General features: G+C 40.2%; 1 protein-coding gene and 1 pseudogene across 4 annotated transcripts in view; both read left to right on the top strand.

The window, feature by feature from the left end:
* EGFL6 (EGF like domain multiple 6) overlaps positions 1 to 22,210 on the top strand; it is a 180,592-nt gene that overhangs the window by 110,442 nt on the left and 47,940 nt on the right. For 2 of the 4 annotated variants that reach the window (XM_064364630.1, XM_064364629.1), the window contains exon 1: positions 7,800 to 8,133. The exons of 1 other annotated variant lie outside the window; for it this stretch is intronic. In XM_064364630.1, coding sequence (XP_064220700.1) covers positions 8,060 to 8,133 — 74 coding nt within the window. In that variant the 5' untranslated portion in view covers positions 7,800 to 8,059. Of the gene's footprint in view, positions 1 to 7,799; positions 8,134 to 22,210 lie in introns of those variants that run through there. One more of the 4 variants, XM_064364632.1, reaches the window with a different exon arrangement.
* LOC105705283 (large ribosomal subunit protein eL30-like) lies at positions 12,899 to 13,247 on the top strand (annotated as a pseudogene).

Below are 22,210 nucleotides of genomic sequence, written 5' to 3'. Positions count from 1 at the left end.
TTATTGTCTATTTTTCCTGATTATGAGGAAGCTCTCTTAGAGGAGGAGTTTTCTCTTCTCCCGTTCTGTGTCTCACAGTGACCAGCACATGGTAGGCACTGGGTAAACCTTTGTTGAATGAAAGAACAAGAAAAATCAACCTTTAGCTATAAACTTCAAGCACAGATATTTCCATCAGAGCTGTGTTGTATTACTAATGCCTGAATATATGCATTCATCTAAAATGTTTTGCGATGTTAATGGAACTTGGTAGCAAATATGGAATATTTTATTTTCATAATCTGAAGACAATTTAACATCAACAAAATACTATTAAGTTTTTTTTATGTTTGGCAAAGATAACTATATCTAGGAAATATGTAATTATTAACATATTGTGTTTTTACAATAAGCTTCCAGTTACATGAATTCTTGTCCCTGGCATCCAAGCAGTACAATGCATTTGACAAAAGAAGGAAATACTAGAGTTTACATACATCAGAAATCTGTTTTTAGGGAACTTATGGTGTATTTTGTTGAACCAAGAGAAAAATTTAAAAGATGTGGGGTTTTTTTTTTTCATTTTCACACCCTACAAATTTTTGTACCATACCCAAAGACATCACATTTACAAGATCAGTAAAATGGAAGGTGTGGTATTCAACTGCTTGTGATTTTTTTTTTTTTTTTTTTTTGACAGAGTCTCGCTCTGTGGCCCAGGCTGGAGTACAGTGGTACTATCATGGCTCACTGCAACCTCTGCCTCTTGGGTTCAAGCAATTCTCCTGCCTCAGCCTCTCAAATTACAAATGTTCTTGATGGTATCTAGAATGGTGAATCCTTTCCAGAAAGTCTTTTTTATTTATTTATTTATTTATTTATTTGTTTTACTAGAGATGGGGTCTCATTATGCTGCCCAGGCTGGTCTAGAACTCCTGGCTCCTAGTAATGCTCGCCTCAGTCTCCCAAAGTACTTGGATTACAGGTGTGAGCCACTGTACTTAGCCCTTTCCAGAAGTTTTCAATTTACTTTTCCCAGATCTACCAAAGGAATCACTATCTATGTTGGCTATAGCCTTACAAAATGTATTTCCTAAATAATAAGACTTGAAATTTGAAATTACTCTTTGGTCCATGAGATGCAGAATGGATGTTGTGTTAGGAGGCATGAAAACAATATTAATCTTGCATATCTCCATCAGAGCTCCTGGGTGTCAAGGAGCAGTAATATTTTGAAAGCAATCTTTCTTTCTAAGCAATAGGTCTCAATATTGAGCTTAAAATATTCAGTAAACCATGCTGTGAACAGATGTGCTGTAAACAAGGCTTTACTGTTCCATTTATAGAGCACAGATAGAGTAGATTTTGTATAATTCTTAGGGTTCTAGGATTTTTAGAATGGTAAATGAACATTGTCTTTGACTTAAAGTCATCAGCTGCATTAGCTTCAAACAAGAGAGTCAGCCTGTCCTTTGAAGTTTTTAGGCCAGGCATTGACTTCTCTCTAGCTACGAAAGTCCTAGATGGCATCTTCTTCCTATAGAAGGCTGTTCCATCTCCATTGAAGATCTGTGTTTTAGTGTAGCCACCTTCATCAATGATCTTAGCTAGATCTTCTGGGTAACTTGCTGCAGCTTCTCCATCAGCACTTGCTGCTTCACCGTGCACTTTTATGTTATGGAGACAGCTTCTTTCCTTAAACCTCATGAACCAAGCTCTGCTGGCTTCCAACTTTTCTTCTGCAGCTTCCTCACCACTCTCAGTCTTCACAGAATTGAAGAGAGTTAGGGCCTTGCTCTGGGGTAAGCTTTGGCTTAAGGGAATGTTGTGGCTGGAGATCTTTGACTCTTCCTTTCATTTGAACACTTAGAGGCTATTGTAGGGTTATTAATTAATCTAATTTCAATGTGGTCGTGTTTTAGGAAATAGGAAGTCCTGAGGAGAGGGCAAAACATAAGGGAACAGCAGGTTGGTGGAGCAGTCAGAACACACACATTTATTGAAATTTGGCATCTTTTGTGAGTGCAGTTCATGGCACCCCAAAACAATTAGAATAATAACATCAAAGATCACTGACACAGATCTCCATAACGGATATAACAATAATAAAAACGTTGGAAATGTTGTGAGAATTACCAAAATGTGAGAGGCACATGAACTGACCCCATGCTGTTGGAAAAGTGGCACTGTAGACTTGCTCAATGTGGAATTGCCACAAACCTTCAATTTGTGAAAAATGCAGTATCCGCAAAGCACGATAAAGTGCACTGCAATCCAATGACGTATGCCTAGATATAGATGTAGAAAGTGGGGCGCAAACAGGTAAACTGGCTTGTCCAGGTTGGGGAATTTAGTTGGTAGATTCCTGAACTAAATTTTCGACCTCCTAATTTCAAGTCCTAGGCTCCTTTACCCAGCAATGCTGCCTCACTCAAGAGTAGCAGAACTCCTGTGTCAGGACAATGGTTTTCAACAACGTATTATCTGAGAGAATATCATTTTTAAGATTTTCTATTTTCTAAAACTGTTGCCATCTAAAAATTATTTCATAAAATGATTTGTGAAAGTAGGGGATAAAACAAGGACAGTTTTATGCATAGAGCAGGAAGAATTGAGTTTTTTTCTTGTTTCTGCAGCACCCTGAAGTACTTCTGTTAACACTTATGTCATTAATTCTAATAACATGTTACTCAGGGGAAGGGATTATGTCTTATTCATCTTTATATTCCAATCAAACACAGTGTCCAGAACATGATTGGTGAATGGACAATAAACATTTGTTAAAGGAATGAACAAGCCTATAAATCATAGCTGAGAACTTTTTGAAAATAGGAAGGTGTATATTTTCTACAAAAGAAAGAAAATTTTTGTTTTCGAAAATTTTACTATTTTTATTTCTTAAAAAAGGATCACAAATGTAGTTCCAATTCAAGTCCACAGAACATTTCACAACCAAACATTTCCAAATCAAGTTGGAGTGATTTTGAATAAGAGTTTTTACTTTTAAGGCTTATCTAAACTGAGTTGCCTGGGTTTAGTTCTCACAAATCGTTACATAGGATTTATGTAGGAAAAAAATAAATAGACAAGCCTTGCAAGAGTATGTCAAGTTATTATTACATTCAATTGTGAATAAGAAAATAGCAAAGTATATTTATACACAGACCAGGAAGAAAGTATACAGGATAGACTCAAGCAGTAATCCTCCCCACAGGGAAGACAAAAAGCAAAGCCCCTGCTGATTGAATGCCTTCAGCTGGAAATTTATGCATTTGCTTTAAAGTCAAGGAAGCTAACATCTAGGCAATGGGGTTTCAATCACAGTCAAGGGGATTTTTGTATTTAATAGTGACATCTAAAGAGCCATGGACTCCCCCTTAAAAATCAGAGGAAAGCCATGTTGTCCCTCACTATAACATACTCCCCTACATATAAAGTAGTATTTGCTACTTCTTGCGGTGAATTGATACTACCCCACATTTGCCAGGTTAAAAATCCCACTATGAAGAATGAAATATGGTGGCAAAATTAATCTCCAGTGAGGTCTGACTTCAAAGCCCATCTTTTTTTCTCTACATTTCTAGGTAATCTTAGGAAAGATATTTAACTGCTGTAAACCTCACATTTCCCATCTATAAAATGGGATAATAATGCCTACCTTAAACAGGTGTTGTCAAGATTAAATGATTACTCTTTATAAAATATCTAACATATAATAATCACTCTACAAATATCAATTTCTTCCTCTCCCTCAAATACTAAGTGGTGAGTTCTAAGACCTAGCAAAACTTGAGAGAAAAATGCATCAAGGTGTCATCTTTTCCCCTTTAATCTTGTCTTAGTGCTTTTTTTCCTGCTCTCCAAGAGGTGTGAATTATATTGTTGAGAAAGACCAGACATTCTAAGAACCATGTGTGTCGTCCGGCCCACTTTACCAGGGAGAAAAAAGAAACAGGAACTGTCTGGTGGACACATTTCCACCAAGGGCCTCCACTACTTGGCACAGGGCCCAGCAATTTGTAGGGCCCCAATAAATGTGTGAGCAAGAAAGGAGGAAAGGAACAGAGAGAAAGAAAAGAAGGGATGGGTGGAAAAGAAAGGGAAAGAAGATTGAAAGTGATTGGGACTTTTCTTCTATCATAGAGCTCTAAGAGCTAGGTTCTTGACAGGCACAAGATGAAGAAAACCAATGTGTATCTCAAGAAACACCTTCCCATAGAGAATTTACCAGTGTCTGGTAAATTCTTGATTGACTCCTTTCATTGAATAAGAAGAAACGGAAAGAAACAGACCAGTAAAATATATCAATTTCTAGAACAAGGCACTGGGCTACAACTAACACAGAAGATTAAGAATTAAGAGGTGCCGTTTTTGTCTTCAGTAGGAATGATGATTAAGGAAACATCATGAAGTTTGAGGTGGAGGGCTCTGTGGTAGAAACACAGGGACATTAATTCATCCTATGTGAGACATCAGGAAAGTTGCTCCACAGGCTGCAGCTGAGCTTTTGCATCTGTAAAATGTAGAAGTTGGTTCATATTAGTGGTTCTCAACATCAGCTGTTCATTAGAATCACCAGAGGAATTTCTGAAAGTGCCCATGCTCTACCCATAGCCCAGACATTAGCATCTTGGAAGGTGGGGCTTCAGGCATGAGTAGTTTCAAAGCTTCCCAAGTGATCCCCACATGCAGATGAACTTGAGAACTACTGGTCCAGATGATTTCTGGACCCTCACTACCCCTAATGTGGTCCTCAGACAAGCAGCATGGCTGTCACTTGAGATCTTTTCAGTAATTAAGATTCTCAGATCTTACCCCAGACCTAAATAATCAGAATCTGCATATTAACAAAATCCCTAGGCAATCTGTACTGACATTAAATCTTGAAAACACTGGCCTAGACACTCTTCTATGCAGCTCTTTCTTCTGACAATGCTTTGCTTTTGGTGCTGATATTACAATAATTTTTAGATCTCAGTGCCTGCCACATTATAAGTGTTAAAAGTTTTATACGTGTGTCATGTATATGTATTCAGAAAGCACAGAAATATCCCATCACACCTGTTCTACACAGGGGGTTAAGTGGAAATAGATTGGAAGAAAATGTAGCCCTGTAAAAGGCACGGACGATTTTATGAGATTCTCTTCGAAGATTGTTTTTTCTTTGTAGAATGATGATGTAGGACCCCCCTAAAGATCAGTTTTCAGGTTTCCCTTCAAAGTCAGCAACACCAGTGAAGTTATTAAAAACACCTGCCTCCATGTGGCAATTAGTAGCCAACATCTTCTCACCTGGCAACACATCAGTTCCATGTTCCTTCTCTGTTGCTCATACTACATGACAGCTCTTTTGTTCACAGCTCCCCCAGGAAATAATAGGCGGGTTGGTTGGGGAGTGTTTGACCTCCCCCAAACTTTCCTGTTGTAATGTTCACTACCTCTTTTTAGCCTCTAGAAGAGAATTCAGCTCTGACAAACAAAAAGCAGAAAGCGTCAAAATGCTGAAACTAAAGCTAGAATGGTACAGATAATTTCAATGCAAGATGTTAGTCTGACTTTATAACTCAGGGCTAAGAAGGCAGATAGCCCTCACATTTTAGACTAATCACGTTTTGTTAGCACTTTTTTGAGTAATGGTGTATTTGGAGGAGGGAGTGATTACTATCTTCATGTTTAGGGAGCAGTGGCATGGGCAAAACTCTGTAATTTTTAATTCGATTTTATTTCCAGATATTAAGTAGCTGCTAATGTCGTGCTACTATCCATATCCCCTCAGGCCTCACATTTCAGTAGGACCTTCCACAGTCAGTATCTCTAGTCATTTGTCTGAGGGCTTTCTTTGGCCCTCAGACAGAAGACTGAGTCCTAGGATCAGTACCATAGTAGAAGCGTTCAGGTAATGAGTGAATGGAAGTGGTGTATAAATACCCCAGTTCCCTTGCCTTTTAGGTAAAATCATTTGGAGATGCATGTTCAGTGCTGGCTCTGGGAGATCCCCAGCAGCATAAACCTCCAGTTGCACACAATGCTAACTTAATATGTACCTGACACTGTCTTCTTTTCTTCATTTCCTCACTCACTACCCATGTTCTCTGTACCTCAAGAGTAAACTACTTTCACTTGAATCCTTGCCTCAGGGCCTGCCTGTGGGCAAACTCACACCAAGACAAATTTTATATTCCATTTTCTTTAAGATCCTCACAGGTATAGAGTTGATACCTCATATTATTTTCTTTTAGTTTTAATATTTTCAGTAAATAAAACAAGTTATGGTATGGAGAGTTCAAAGTGTTTTGATGACAGCCTTGAAGAGATCATCTTACTACCTTATTAATGATACTCATCTGACATATGAATCTGCCGAAAAGTGAGAAGATGAGAAAAGAGATTGATATAAGAGCAGTAGGTCCCAGTGGGGAAAAGCCCTAGTTTCCAGTTTTGGTTCTATACTTGTTAGATGCTTAACCTCTCTGACTCAGTTTCTTGACACTTCAAACATGGGAAAACTGTCTCTATCCATAGACTTGTGGATGTTCAATCAGATAACACATGTTAAGTGATTAAGACAATATCTGACACTATTAGTTATGAGCAGCTCAATGGTCTAAGTAGTTACTGACCAAGGACACTGAATCCGTGGAGATACCTCCAACTGTAAAACAGAAAACCCATTTAAACATGGCTTGCACCAATAAGAACATCTATTACAATGAAAAGCAAGATTCTGCAGCAAGAATCTTCCCCCTCCCTACTTCTCACATTTCATTGGCCAGCATTAAGGCATATGCCTATAAAACCATGAATCAAGTTTCTAATCAAGACAAATCTCCTCGTTTTCTGTATCCTTTTTCATTTCATTTCTCACACCAGGTCACTGTGTGTCAGAGGACTACCACAATAAGCCTCAGTAGATTGGCTGGTGCCATGGCAACCTTAGCTGAGTTCATTCATATATGTGTGGATTGGCTAATATACATGGAGCTTCATCGAGTAGTTCTGCTTCAAGCTATAGGTCTGCAGGTTGATGAGGTAGCTTTTTCGCCTGTTTCTCATTCTCCCTGGACCACCAGGCTAGGTGGTACAAGGTCTTCTCATGTTCATAATGGAGGGTCAGGTGTGTTAAGACCTACGCTTGGAACTGGCACACTGCAACTTTTCTGCCCTCAAACCATTGATCAAACAAGTCATACAGCCTGGTCCAAAGCCAACGTGTGGGGTCATAGGCTCTGCCCACCATGAAGCCAAAGAGTGTGGACGTAGGAAGAAGGACAGAAAGGGACCAGTCATTCATTCTACTGTAACAAGTTGTTGGAATAAAGAATGTGTCAGTACCCAAATGATTCTGAATTCATATAGCATTCACGTTTCTGCCATGAATTTCTGCACTGGTTACTATGTTGGGATATCATCTGAGGTCCCACGTAAGTAAGCTGTTGCAAGTGGGCCTGAAGGATTACTTGCCAAATGACAGGGTTGCCCAGGACGTAGTGACCTTCCTGCTGTAGCACCTCATGATTTGCAGTTTGTCGAAGAAAAACGGGAGAAAATGAAAACCTAGAAAAGTGAGGAAGCATGTCTTAGGAACCTGTATCCTTCCATCCTGCTTCGACTTCTCAACTAAATTCTTAAGTCCTGGAGTGCAGGTATCACTGAAATCTGGCCCATGCCTGAAATAGATGGCTGTAGATGGTGACTCTGACAAGTGTGAAGTGACCTGAATCTGGGGGAAGTTTCTGGGTGAACAGAGAGAGCGGAGGACGCGCGGGTCGTACTGGAGGCGGGTCCCAGCCAGATGTGCACGGCCCGCCCCGCCTTCCCTCGCTCACCCCGTCCAGCTTCATCCGCAGAGGAGTCTCGACCAGGCTTGCCAGGGCGCCCCCAGCCCCTCCCGAGGCCGCGAGCGTCCCCGCCGCGGTGCCTGGCCTCACCTCTCGGCTTGCAGGAACAACACCCGGTAACTGCGAGTGAAGCGGAGACCCCGAGCGGCCGAGGAGAGAGGAGGCCGCCTCTCAGCTGCGACGGGGTCCGGCCGGCGCCCTCCCGAGGGGGCGCGGGAGGAGGAGGGAGGACCCGCGCGAAGATGCCTCTGCCCTGGGGCCTTGCGCTCCCGCTGCTGCTCCCCTGGGTGGCAGGTGGTTTCGGGAACCCGGCCAGGTAAGTGACTGGCGATTGGCTTTCCCCCACCCCCGGCCTCAGTTGCCGCTTTGGGGCCCCTTCTCTTTGCAGGCACCCCCGCGTGTATGGGCGTGAGTGTGCACGTGTGCCTGTGCGCGCTGAGACGGGATTTAACCTGGATACCAGGCCTGGAACGTCCACGGGCTCTCCTCCCTGCTCTCCTGTGGCGGGGATATGCTCCTAGTTAGCTAGTTTTGCATCAGCTGTGCCCCACCTGGCTGCGTCCGGAGGGTTGCCGGAGGAGGCTCTGCGCGCAGACCCGTGGGTGCGTGCGGGCTTGCTGGTCTGCAGACCTGTTGTACAGGCAGGTGTGTGAGGGTCGGTATGCTTGCTGGTGGGTGGGTTCTGTGTCTGTGCGGTTTCGTGATTTTCACTCTATTCACAGGACACCAAGTGCTTGTCAGTCGCTAGTTTTGCTGGGGGAGGAGGGAAAGAAACTGAGGACGATAAAGCATTTACTGAGCCAGCCAGACTGCTCTCCTCACTGCTGATTAGTGTTGATGAACTGGAAAGAAAGGACGCGGTTGTCAGATGACAACCATTCTCATTCTTGCTATGGCAATGCAGACTCTAAAGCTGTTCCCTACTGCCCGTAAGCTTAGCTGAGACCTGGAACATTTTTTCCAGAGATTGACAAAGCTGCTTAGTAAATGCACGCTTACATCGTGCTTACTCTCTGCCTGGCACTGTTCTAAGCACTTTAGGACTATTAACCTACCCAAAGCCCATAATGGCTCTGCGTGTAAGGTACTATTATCATCATCTCCGTGTTGTAGAAGAGAAAAACGAGGCACAGATGTGGCGTGATTTGCCTGAGGAAGCGTATCCAGTAAGCGATGGAGCCAGGGTGCAAGCATAGGTATTCTGGCCCAAATTCTTTGTTCTTCACCAGGTCACTAGGGCAGTCTTTTGGAAAACACCCAACGGAAAAGGATTTCTGGTTCTCTGACTGTGATGTCTTGCTTTCTACTTATGTGTCCACCAGAGTATGGTTTTTCTACCACAGCATTATTGACCTTTTGGGCTGGGCTGGATAATTATTTGTTGGGGTGATGTGCTGCCCTGTGATTGTAGGATGCTTAGCAGCACCTGTGGTCTCTACCCACTAGACACTGGTAGCAACCTTGACCCCACCCACCACCAAGTTGTGGCAATACAAAAAGATTTGGGATCTTGCCCGAGGTCCCTGGAGGGCACAATTGCTCCCAGCTGAGACTGCTGAACTACAGAAATGTTTCAGTGATGACTCCGGGGGAGAGCAGGATAAGAGCTTTGGTTTGGTACAGGCTTCTTGAAGGTTCGCCTATCTTTGTTTGACTTACAGGAAAAAAATCTTTCATTAGAGTTAGCCATGGTATTAAGAGATTTTGAAGTTCAAACAGAACAAACCTCAAACCAGATTCTTAGAATATATGATGGCAAGTTTCAATTTCCTTTTCATGATAAAAATATAAGCAGATGCAATTTGCTCATAATCACATTTTCCTTGAATGCTAGAGGTTCTTGCATTGCTGGAAAGCCCACTTCAAAAAGACCGAATGCTATTTGGAGATGAGATTAATAGTTCTTTAGTGGCTGGCAAACTGACCTCCAGGAGCTTCACTTTCAAAGTGCCACCAAATTAAATTAAAAACCAAAAAGCCCTTGGATAAACCAAAGAATATTAAACTGGAGAATCCATGTCAGGATTCTGCAGTTCTGCAGTTTTCAAGATGTGAACTATGGCTTCTTTAGACAATTATCAAGTTTACGAGCTGGTGTGTTTATTATTTGCTCAACATGCTTGGAAATGGCAAGTGGTCAGCTCTTCAGGAATGTCCGGGACCCATGTTTAATCAGCTCTAGGCTCCACATTATGGATAAGACACTGTTAGAGAGAAGGAAAGGCACCCATTGCAGAAAAATGTGTCTACTGGTTATTTCCTGGGGTTTCACAACTTATAGGAAAAACTGTGGCTGCTGTATAGAGATTTCCAATATAAGCAACAGTTGTTTTTAATTGAAACACTACACTATGATTTTATAACCTAGAAAATTATGTGCCTTTTAAATAGTACTTAGTGCATAGTAGACAATGAACACTCATGAAATGAATAAATCATTAGCTGCATGCATGTACCTGCTCTTAAGCTTCAGAATTTGGCTTGCCTTATATTTTTTATGTCCTTTGGGTATTAGAACTATTTAGATACCCTAGATCTGCTCTGTCCAATAAAGCCAAGATGGTAACCAGGAACCCCAAGTAGCAATTGAGTACCTGAAACGTGACCAGTCCAAGTTGAGATGTGCTGTAAAAAGTATAAAATACACATTGAATTTTCAAGATGTAGTAGGAAAAAAAGAACAGGAAATGTCTCACTAATCATTTGATATTGATTACATGTTGAAATGGTAATATGGATATACTGCATTAGATAAAATTGTTATTAAAATTAATTGCTTCTGTTTCTTTCACATTAAAAAACGTGGCTACTAGAAAATTTTAAATGGCATATATGGCTATTTATTTCCACTGGACAGTGCTGGTCTAGAACATTTATTGATCTGAACTCCATCTCTAGTGTTCTAGGTCCTAACACTGATCTTTTTACCTTGGGCACATTAGATAAATATATTATTAACTTTGCTATTCTGGAGAGTAACATTTGGAGCAACTCATTACTTATATTTCTGTTTTATATTTTTTCTCTATTGAATTCAAGTAAAAATAATGTGAGAAAGGAGGGAATGACTAGGTTCCTGCTGGGAGACTTTCTTTACAGAGACCGCATGCTATGTGGAGAATTGATTCTCCTCAAAGCCCTGGTAGCAAAGTGCCACTGTAAAAATTGGCCACAAATTCCATGGCTTAAAACAACAGAAGTTTATTGTCTTGCAGTTCTAAAGGTCGGAAGTTCATAATGAATCTTACAGGGCTGAGATTAAGGCATCAGCAGGACTAGTTTCTTCTGGTGGCTCCAGGGTAGGATCCATTTCTTGTTTCTTCCAGCTTCTAGAGGCTGCCGACAATCCTTAGCTTGTGGCTGCATCACTCCAATCTCTTTTTCCTTTGTCACCTTGCCTTCTCTCTGATTCTTCCTTGTTTTCCTCCTCCTAAGAAGAACCCTTGTGATTATATCAGGCTCACTCAGATAATCCAGGATAATCTTCTCATTGCAAGATCCTTCACTTGACCACATTTGGAAAGTCCCTTTTGGTGTATAAGATAACATTCAGAGGTTCCGGGGATTAGGACGTGTACCTCTACGGGGTGGGGGACACGTTATTCAGACTTTCACAGGAATCCTGAGCTGCAAGTATATTGTTTTTGTTTCTGTGGGCTAGATTTTATCTTTAAACATGATTTTAGTGATTTTTGAATGGTTGGTATATCATTTATTTATTCTTTAAACTGTAATTTGTGAGAATATACCCAAAACTCAAGAGCTGTGTGTTTCTAGGAAATAATAATCATCTAGTTACAACTTAAAAATCATTTCTGGGCAGTCTTATTTCAATGGTTAATTTCATTGGCTTAGAAGGTGTTAAAGTCCTATTTATATGTAATTCATGAGCATAAATCAAGGTTTTGTAAACATTACAATGAAAATAAGTATATTACCTAGTCTTCATAAATCAGATTGGCATTCATCAAATATAATTGAGGCCCTAGTAAGTGTCAACCATTTTCAATGTTATTTCAATCAATTCTCTCAACAACCCTAAGAAATGGGTATTATGTTCATTTGACAGACCAGGGAATGGAGAAACTTGAAGAAATTAGGTGATTTCCCATGAATTACACTGGATTTGGTCTTCTGCCCTAAGACCAGTGTTGTCCCACTATTCCAAATGTGTTCCCTCAAAAAAAGTGAATACAGAAAAGCTGACATTTTTACAAAGTGCTTTCTTACAAATGATCACCGGTGATTCTGTTTAGCTTGACTCTAGTTCAGCATATTCAAGAGACATGTGTAGAGTAAGTGCTCCATCCACCCAGTATCACCACTTTCCTTTCTAAGTTTGCATTTTCTCAGAAGCAGATTCTGTGTATAGTTTATTTGAGAGGTGATCCCAGGAAGTTCTGGCAGGGAAGTGGGGAAGTGGGACAGAGAAGGGAAAGAATTCTTGTAAAAATAAGTCACCACTCTGAGTCAGTCCTGCTGGGGAATTTTAGGAGACAATAGAACACGAGCATCCTAGTTATCTCTTCTGAAGACAAGGGTGCCGGGGTGTTTATTATCCCAACAATCATTGGTTGAGGGCTTCTGGGGAAGAGGATTCTGCACTTTCAGCCTACTGTGCATACAGGAAGAGCTGCCTCCTGCCAAGACAAAGAATTCTCAGGAATCAGAAATGAGGTTGCTCATGTACCACAATGCACCAACAACTATTTGACACTGATCCAGTAAAACAGGGAACTACCGCTAATGAACTTGTGCTCCTGGTGACAAATTTCAGGATAAAAACTCCTCTGAGGACAGTGGGGGCAGGACATGTAGGTGTCCTGAGGTGATGTGGACTGAATTATGTACTCTCTCAAGATTCGTATGTTGAAGTCCTAACCCCAGTACCTCAGAATGTAATTATATTTGGAGATGGGGTCTTTAAAGGAGCTGTTAAATTAAAATGAGTTCATTATGGTGAGTCCTTATCCAATGTGACTGCTGTCCTTATAAAAAGAAGAGATTACGGCCTTTCTCCCATCCCAGCCATCTTGGTGGATGCTCTTGGCTGGGGGCCATCCCACACCTAAGACAGGAATATGGTGGCTGCAAAGAAGACGAAAAAGTCACTGAAGTCAATCAACCGTAGGCTCCAACTCACTATGAAAAGTGAAAAGTCCATGCTGGAGTACGAGAAGACTCTGAAGATGATCAGACAAGGCAAAGTGAAACTGGTCGTCCTTGCCAACAATTGTACAGCTTTGAGGAAATCTGAAACAGCATTATTACAGCATGTTGGCCAAAACTGGTGTCCATCACTACAGTGGCAATAATATTGAATTGGGCATAGCATGCAGAAAATACCACAGATTCTGCACACTAGCTGTTATTTATCCAGATGATTCTGATATCATTGGAAGCATGCCAGAACAGACTGGTGAAAGGTAAACCATACAAAATTTTTCTCTAATAAAACTTTTCAGAGCTTATTTTTTTAAAAAATGGAGGAGATTAGGACACAGACACACACAGAGGAAAGGCCATGTATGGACACAAAAAGAAGACCGCCATCTGCAAGCCATGGAGAGAGGCTTCCGAGGAAACCAACCCTACCAACACCTTGATCTTGGTCTTCCAGCCTCCAGAACTGTGAGAGAATAAATGTGTGTTGTTTAAGCCACCTAATCTGTGGTACTTTGTTATAGCAGCCTTAGCACACCAATACATAAGGTATGTTCAGAAAAGGCAGAAGCCGCATGGGATCAAAGAACAAAAGTCCACCTGATCTTTATTTTCAGTTGAATGCATACTGAAAACTGGCCTCACAAGCTATTTGACATTGGAGGTTTTAAGCAGGAAATGTCAGAATAGGGATAATGGGCTTGTAGCAGCTAGTTACTGTGAAAACATTGTTTTTTGATCCTTCAGAATTTGCTGCAAGTGATAGAAAACTCAAATAACCTTGGCTTAAGCAAGATAGACATGTGTTTCTCTTTGACAAAGGCATGAGTAGTTGGGCTGATATGGCTGGCCCTTCATGGAGTCAAGGACCCAGATGCTGCCATTTAATGGCTCCATCAGAAGGCCCTCCCCTTGTGGACTAAGATGGCTTCTTGAGCTTCAGCAAATAGGTCCAAATACCAGCTGTGTTGGACTGTTCTTGCATTGCTATAAAGAAATACCTGAGCCTGGGTAATTTATAAAGAAAAGAGGTTTAATTGGCTCATGGTTCTGCAGGCTTTACAGAAAGCATAGTGGCTTCTGCCTCTAGTGAGGCCTCAGGAAGCTTCCAATCATGGCAGAAGGTGAAGGGAAAGCAGGTGTCTCACATGGCAAAAGCAGGAACAAGGGCAGGGGAAGGTGCCACACACTCATACACTTTTAAACAACCAGATCTCATGAGAACTCACTCACTACCAAGGGGATGGCGCTAAATCATTCATGTGAAATCCACCCTCATGATCCAGTCACCTCCTGCCGGGCTCAACCTCCAACTTTGGGGATTACATATAAACATGAGACTTGAGAGACAAACATGCAATCTATATCACCAGCCAATAAGAGGAAATAAGTGAAGAACATCCCTCCTCCCTTCACAGACACATCCTAGAAGTGTTGCACGTGGCACTTCTGTTTATATCCCATTGGCCAGAACTTAGTTCCCCGGCCACATATTATTGAAGTGAAGGCTGGAAAATGTAGTTTGTATTCCCGAGTGGCTATGTAATAGGGGTCTTATTACTAAGAAGGAAGGGGAAAACAGAGATTGAGGTTCCACTGGCAATGTTGACCATGTGTAAATGATAGATCACATGTCCGATTATGTAGATGAATAACCTGAATTTCAAAAGAATAAATTGTTAAGTGATTTGTGCAGAATCTCACATTAAACAAGTGACAGATTTAAAAGCCATGGTGTTTCCCAAGGATAGATAAGTCATTTTCATTAAATATTTTATCCACAGAGATCAGTAGTACCTCTAGTTTCATCAGTTAACTTGCTGGGTCCCAGTGGGTCAGTTTAAATAACTGACCTGTTTTCAATGTGAAGGTCTTGTTTATTTTTTTAAAAAATTATAAAAAGTGTTAAAATTAATTCTATTTAATGCAACATTAACTGAACAGTTGATGTGCCTAAACATTTTTCTAAATGCCAGAGATTCATATCTACTTCCTCTCTCACTAGACGACTTCATAGGGTAATCAAAATGTCTTTCTTTCCTTTTTGGCCAGGGAAGCCAAGGAGGAAGGATATACATCCAGGTTCTAGCCCAGTGCATGGCACACAGTACGTATTGAATTAAAAGTTAGATACATTAATAAATGACCAAGGAGGGGGGATGGAGAGGCAAATAATGTTATTTATATATAAATAAAATATGTATATATATATATACACACACACACACAGTATAGCATCTCAAATAATGAATATATATTATATGTTTATATGCATATGTATAAACATATAGAACAATAAGTTTATATATACAGGATGTATATGTGTGTGTGTGTGTGTGTGTGTATATGTATACACACACACACACACATATAAAACATTCCACAGAATACAGATAAGAGAGACTGAGTCCACATGAGAGAATCAGGGAAAACTCAATAGTAGATGACATTTATACTGTTCATATGGAGCAAATGTGAGCCCACCTGATATAAAATGGGAGTAGAAAACAAATATTCCAATGTTTAATTCCCAGTAGGTATTGTGATAGAGATACACACCTGCAAAAAGAATGCATAAGGAAGGCATCAGCCCAAGATACAGAGTTGACTGGCCGGAATCTTAGGTCATAAGCCCAGTGGCTGCCAAGAGGCAAAGAAGGCAGGCTGGTATTGGGCTGCGAGGAGCCCAGTACTTTGAGCCAAGGAGTTTGGACGTGGTTCTGAGAGCAATAGCGAGCAAACAGGCCATTGCAGGCTCTGTGTTCTTTAAAGTGAACACAATCGTGACTAATTCATGCACAGAATTATGACACAATTGCACATAATTATTCAAGTAATGAGCTATCGTTTAGTTTAATTGGCAGCATTTTTCTTTTCTGATGTAGATAATAATAGTGTGCTTATAATCCATGATATCTCAGATTTAATGAATACGGGTACAAAATTAAAACTCAAAATACCAAAGTAACAAACATCAACAAAGATCATCACCTTGCTCTTCAGTACACTCTTTGTTTGGTTTCTGGACACCACATTTATTGGTTATCTATTGCTATGCAACATAATACTTCACAATTTAGTGGCTTAAAGTAACATTTATTATTTCACATTTTCTGTGAATCAGGAATTCAGGAGCAGCATAGCTAGATGGGGCTTGGGCTTTAAATTTTAAAGACATTTTTTAGAGCAGTTTTAGGTTCACAGTAAAAGGGCGTGGAGTTTTTCCATTCCTATTTTAGGTTCAGGGGTACCTGTGCACGTTTGTTATATAGATAAATTCATGTCATGGCAGTTTGTTTTACAGATTTTGTGACCCAGGTACTAACCCTAGTAACCAATAGGTATTTTTTCTGATCCTCTCCCTCCTCCTACCCTCAACTCTCAAATAGACCGTGGTGTCTGTTGTTTCCCTCTCTGGTTCTCATTATTTAGCTCCCATTTATAAGTGAGAACATGTGGTATTTGGTTTTCTGTTCCTGCCTTAGTTGGGTAAGGATAATGGCCTTCAGCTCCATCCATGTTCTTGCAAAGGACGTGATCTCTTTCTTTTATATGGCTGCATAGTATTCCATGGTGTACAGGTACCATATTTGCTTTATCCAGTCTATCATTGATGGGCATTTATATTGATTCCATGTCTTTGCTATTGTGAATAGTGCTGCAATGAATATATGTGTGCATGTGTCCTTATGGTACAATGATTTTTATTCTTTTGGCATATTTCCAGAAATTGGATTGCTGGGTCAAATGTTAATTCTGTTTTTAGTTCTTTGAGAAATCACCACACTTCTTGGGCTTAGAGTTTTTCACAAGGTTGCAGTCGAGTTGTTGATCAATGCTATAGCCATCTGACATCTTGACTCTGGCTGGAGGATCTGCTTCCAAGATGGCATACACACATGGGTGTTGGCAGGAGGCCTGAGCTTCTGTCTATGTGGACCTCTCCATAGGGCTGCTTGAATGTTCTCATAACATGTTAGCTGACTTCCCCCATAGTGACTAATCCAAGAGAGAGAACAAGGAGGAAGCTACAATGCCTTCTGCATCCTAATTTGGGAAGTTACCCCCATTACTCCCACAGTATTCTTCGTTAGATGTCAGTCACTAAGTACAACCCCCACATAAAAGGAGGGGAATTAAACTTCACCTTTTGAAAGGATGTGCATCAAATAATTTATGGACATATTTTAAAACCATCACAGAGTACAACACATTCTGATTTTCTTTCTCCCACACTGGTTATTCTTCCCTTCTTTGACAGGATTTAAAGTGCTGGATTTCCACAGATATTAATCTGACCCTATTTTCTTTCTTATTTACACTCTCCAGGTGATCTTCCCAGTTCCAGCATTTTCAGTGCCATCTATACATATATTCACATCTTCAAAATGGGAATCTCAAGACCCAGCCTCTTCTGCTGTATTCTTGACCTATTCATTGAGATGTCTCCCTGAGCCTAAGACATCCGAAACTGAACTCTTGGTCATCATTCAGAACTTGCTTCTCTCCACTTCATCTTTTCTCCCCCAGCCCAGAACAAACAGCATCCAAACTGGCTCAAGCCAAAAACTGGGGTATCATTCCTGACAAGTGGGTCTCTTCCTCCCAACTTGTATTACATCTGCTACTAAGTCCTGTTACAAACCATGTCTCAAGTCCATCTCCTTCTATCCCCACTCCCTGCCCCCACCTACCATCATCCAGCTATACCACCATTATCTCTCACCTGAACCACAATAGCTTCCCTTTGCTTTTTCTTTTGCTGCCTCTAGTCTATGCTCCAAAGTGTTCCTCTTAAAATTTAAATCAGACCATGTCAGCCCTCTTCTTAAAACTTTTCAGTGGCTTTCCACCAGATTAAGAATAAAATTCATTCTACTTAAAATGGCATAAATGGCTCTGCTTGATCTAGACTTTGACTACTTCTCTAATGCCATCTTCCATTTATATCATTCTCCCTCCTGCTTACTATGAATGAATGAATGAGATGGAGAATAAATGTAGCTGTCTTGATAACACTTGCTTTATTGACTGCCTTCCCTTCCTCATCTCACTTCCCTACTCCTTTATCAATGTTCCCTTCCCCTCCTAAGTAAACCACTTCCATGGAAATTCTTGTCTCGTGGTCTGCTTCTGGGGGAGCCTAAACCAAGACACTCCCCATCCCCAATCTCCACGTAACTCCTGACCTTGGAAGATAAATGAGGAAAATAGAGGAAGCAATGGAAAGTTCCAACTTTTGCCTGAGATTTACTACTATCCCTACCAGTCATGGCATTAGAAATTTGAAGACATATCAACACACACTAGTATAGGAGAGCTATATAATCCAGGCAAGTTTTTTACTGGGCACATAAGCCCCTACACATCTGGGAAAGTGAGATTTCTTGGGGTATCCCTAGGCCCATTGGACTTGTACTCTGTCTCTTGAAGATAGATGGGAGCCCAGAATTAATTTTAACTGGCTAGGTACAATGAACTTGCCATAGTGGAGCTATGATAAAAACAAAACAAAAATCAAAACCACCAACAACAAAAATCTTCATGGCTGGACCTTTTTATCCCTATTTAGAAAACTTTTATTTCATTTCTATGGCATTATTTAAATGCATTTAAACATCAGCAAAAGAAATTTTTCTCAATTTGTCTTGGAGAATATCATGAAGTTTCCTGGAACCTGACCATAAACAAATGTACTAAGAATTCTGGCACAGTATGTTTTTGCAGAAAATAAGGAATCCTATGAAGAAATACTATACTACTTTACACAATCCCTGGAATGTTTTAAATTAACTTCAGCTGTGGAGATGGCGATTTTCTGATTAATTTGATCAATGTAGACATCAAGCTATATAATGCATTAAAGAAACTGGGCAATTGAGCATTAAGCTCAGACTCCTACAGCTCAGGGCCTCCACTCCACAGAGACTTGTTCACCTACATTAGCATTTCCCTGTCTCAAGACTCAGTTCCCTGAGCCTCATATGTGCCAAATATTGTTTAGGAAGAGATGAGAGCAAAAGAGAGAGAGAGGGGCTGGCCAGTCCATCTAGATCTTCCAAGGTGGCAGAGGATGTTGATAGGATTAGTTCAGTCCAAAATTAGATATTCTGTTTTTAGGCTGATACATTTTTATCAATTACTCTGGTTTTGTCAGGTTCCATGGGGCTGGGTCAATCTAGCCAAATGCATAAAAGCTCACTTATATCCAGCTCTCTATTAAATTCCAGTGATTGATGCTATGTCTTAATATCTTTGATATTCCAGAATGCACTGGCCCAACTTAACACATTAAAAAAATGCAAGCCTCACAAATATGAAACTAAGCACAATATATATACAAAGCTACATTATTAGCTTTGTAAGATTTTTTTTATATAAATGGCTTCACATGCAAGGAGAAACACTGTATACTAGACTTTAGGAAAAGAAATGGCTCTTGAAATACTATGGTGTTGATCAGGATAGGCTACTGCATCAAACTACCTCAAAATCTCAGTAACTGAACATGGTCAAAGTTTATTTCTTTACCTGCCTTGTAAGACGTGTTTGAGGGACTCTGCTGCATGCCTTCATATGGGGCCAGCTTCCATCCATCTTGGGATGCCATCTTTCTTCAAGTATGAATACTCCTCTTTATTCAAGGGCTGATGGGAAATAAGTCCACTAAAGATTTCATGAGAGGCTTTATGAGCCAGGCTTTGAGGTTGCCTGCATCCTGTCCATCTACATTTCATTAGCCAAAACTAGTCACGTGGTCCCACCTAACTGGCAGGCAGCTGGGAACTCTTGTGTAGTTTTGTGTCCAGGAGACATAGAAATGGATTTGGTGAGCACTTAATCTCCTCTTTCACAATTGTTAAATTTCAACATATGAAATCATAGATATTTGGTCACTTTTAACATATAAAAATGGTGAGTTGATATGGTTTAGCCTAATAGTTTATGTCTATTTATCTAGAATGCTTACAACCAGGTAGTAAAGTAAAAGAATTTTTGAAGTTAGTGATGGGAAAGCTAGTGAGTGGGCATGGAATTAGAGCAGAGGGCAGGTGGAAGAAAAGGATGCTGGGAAAGTAATCTGAATCATTCGCTAACATTAACTTGGAACATCATTCAAGAACTGTGTAGAAACTAAAAGTTAAAGTGCTTTTCTTGGCAGTTTTTGACAATTTTCACAAGATAATGTACTCTTTTATTATTGTCAATATCATGCTTGCCTGTACTGGATTCCTTTCTTCCCCTAGATCATATTGTTTCAACTTATACATAAACATTTTAATAATTAATTTTCCTTTTATCCATAATTTTAAATAGCTGCATATGTGCACTTTCAAAAAGAACTTGGCAAGCATAGAATACAGAACTGGATTCTTGGTGGAATAAATCAGTTTCCTCTGACATCTACAAATCAGCATGTTAATTATTAGCAATTCTGTCCACTAATAGTTGTTCCTCTTTGAGCTATTTTCCATTTTTATAAACAGATGTAGAATTTGATGATTAAACTAGTAAAAGCCCAATTGTGGCTGGTCCTTTGAAGCTCTCTCTGAAAACTTAGTGAATACATAGGCATCACACCCATCATCAATTAAAAGGCAAGTTGCTCATTTATGGACTCACATGCTTCTCTGATGATTTTTCCTACAGCGTTGTTTCAAGCTGCTTGGTCTCCTTTAGGAAATACACACAGAACATGTTGCTGCATGCACAGAGCAGCTAGAGGCTGACCTGATATTTTCTGATTTGTGTCATCGTCTGAATATCAAATTCCATTTTATAGTTCTGAATAATGAACTGAGTTGATTTTTAAATGACAATTACTTCAATTTTTTAACAAATGAGAGTGATGTAGATTTGATGGCAAATTTCCCATAAATTCCAACAGAATTATAGTACTAAGATGCTTTTATGACAGGGAAAGGAATTCCTTACAGCAGATAAGAAATCTTAATTTATTAACAAAGTTAATAAATTTTTGATGGCCAAAGTGTTAGTCATTAACATTTGGGGGAGTTTTATAAGTGACACTTTATACAACATCAAAAACAATGATTTCGGAGAAATTAATACACCTCTGATTTCTCAGTTTCACCTTTTCACCTGAAAGCAGGCATGTGAAAGCAATAAAGATCGAGAAAATGAGGATTTCTCTGGAGAGTTGTGGTAATGTGCAAACAGTATATGAATTTTATCTTCTGGTAACTTTCTCCTGTTAGTTAACCCCAGGGCAGTGTTCTTTGCAATCCCAAGTAATTGACTTTGACTGGTACATATGAAGTAGGTTTGGCCACCTGTACCAAGGACTCTGGGCTGGTTTCTGATTAGGCTTTTAAAAAATATCAGATTTCAACAAATTTCAATTTGGTTTTGCATGATTTCACATCTAACTGTTTCAGAAATCTTGTTGGAGCTTAGTGAGCTCACCCTACTTCTAAGCAGACTGTTTAGTGTATTACAAAATTCTTTATATTTCCAGCTACTTGAAATCCTCCTGTCACTCTCTGCAGCCTGCAGGAGGGACACAGGCCTTTTTCTTTTTGCCCCCTGCTGTTTCCCTGCCCACTTCTCCATCCCACCATTCCCCTGCTGCCCCTCTCACTCCTCTGCTCCTAACACATACCACAGTCTACACTCAGATTTCCAGGCCACCAACTCCCCATGTTCTCAATGACGTTGTCCTTGGCACAGGCTATTTTTTTTGCCTGGAACACCTTCTTCACCATACAGCTTCCTCCCACTTCTCCTGGATAAGTTCCATTTATATTGGGCCCCATTTCCTCCAGAAAACCCCTTACCCATCCATTCCAATGTACAAACTTCTGTATCTCCCCCTAGCTCCTGAGAACTTGCCCCTTTGGTAGGGTCATATGTTGGAGTATAATGGGGCTTTTCTCATAAACCTCCTATAGTCTCAGTGCCTAGTACAGTGCCTGAGGTGTGTAGTTACTTAATAAAATTTGGATAGACAAATGGATAAATGAGTAGGTGAATAGTTTGGTGAAGTGTGTTCCCCTCTGGCTTCTAATATCAATGAAATACTCAGTTTTTCTTGGCCTTAGTTTCTTTATGCAGAAAATGATAGGTTGGAACCAGATTATATCTAGGGTCACTTTCTTTAAGATGAAATTCTATGATAATCTACTCTTAGAATGAAAATTTATTCCTACAAACATAAAAAAGGCAAGTCACATGCAACCTGTGGCAGCTATGAGGATCCACCTCACAGA

This window comes from Aotus nancymaae, unplaced genomic scaffold, assembly GCF_030222135.1.
Source record: "Aotus nancymaae isolate 86718 unplaced genomic scaffold, 86718_ANA_hifiasm-v0.15.2.pri h1tg000058l, whole genome shotgun sequence".
NCBI lineage: Eukaryota > Metazoa > Chordata > Mammalia > Primates > Aotidae > Aotus > Aotus nancymaae.
Note: the sequence above shows the minus strand (reverse complement) of the source record. Positions and strands in the feature narration are given on the sequence as shown.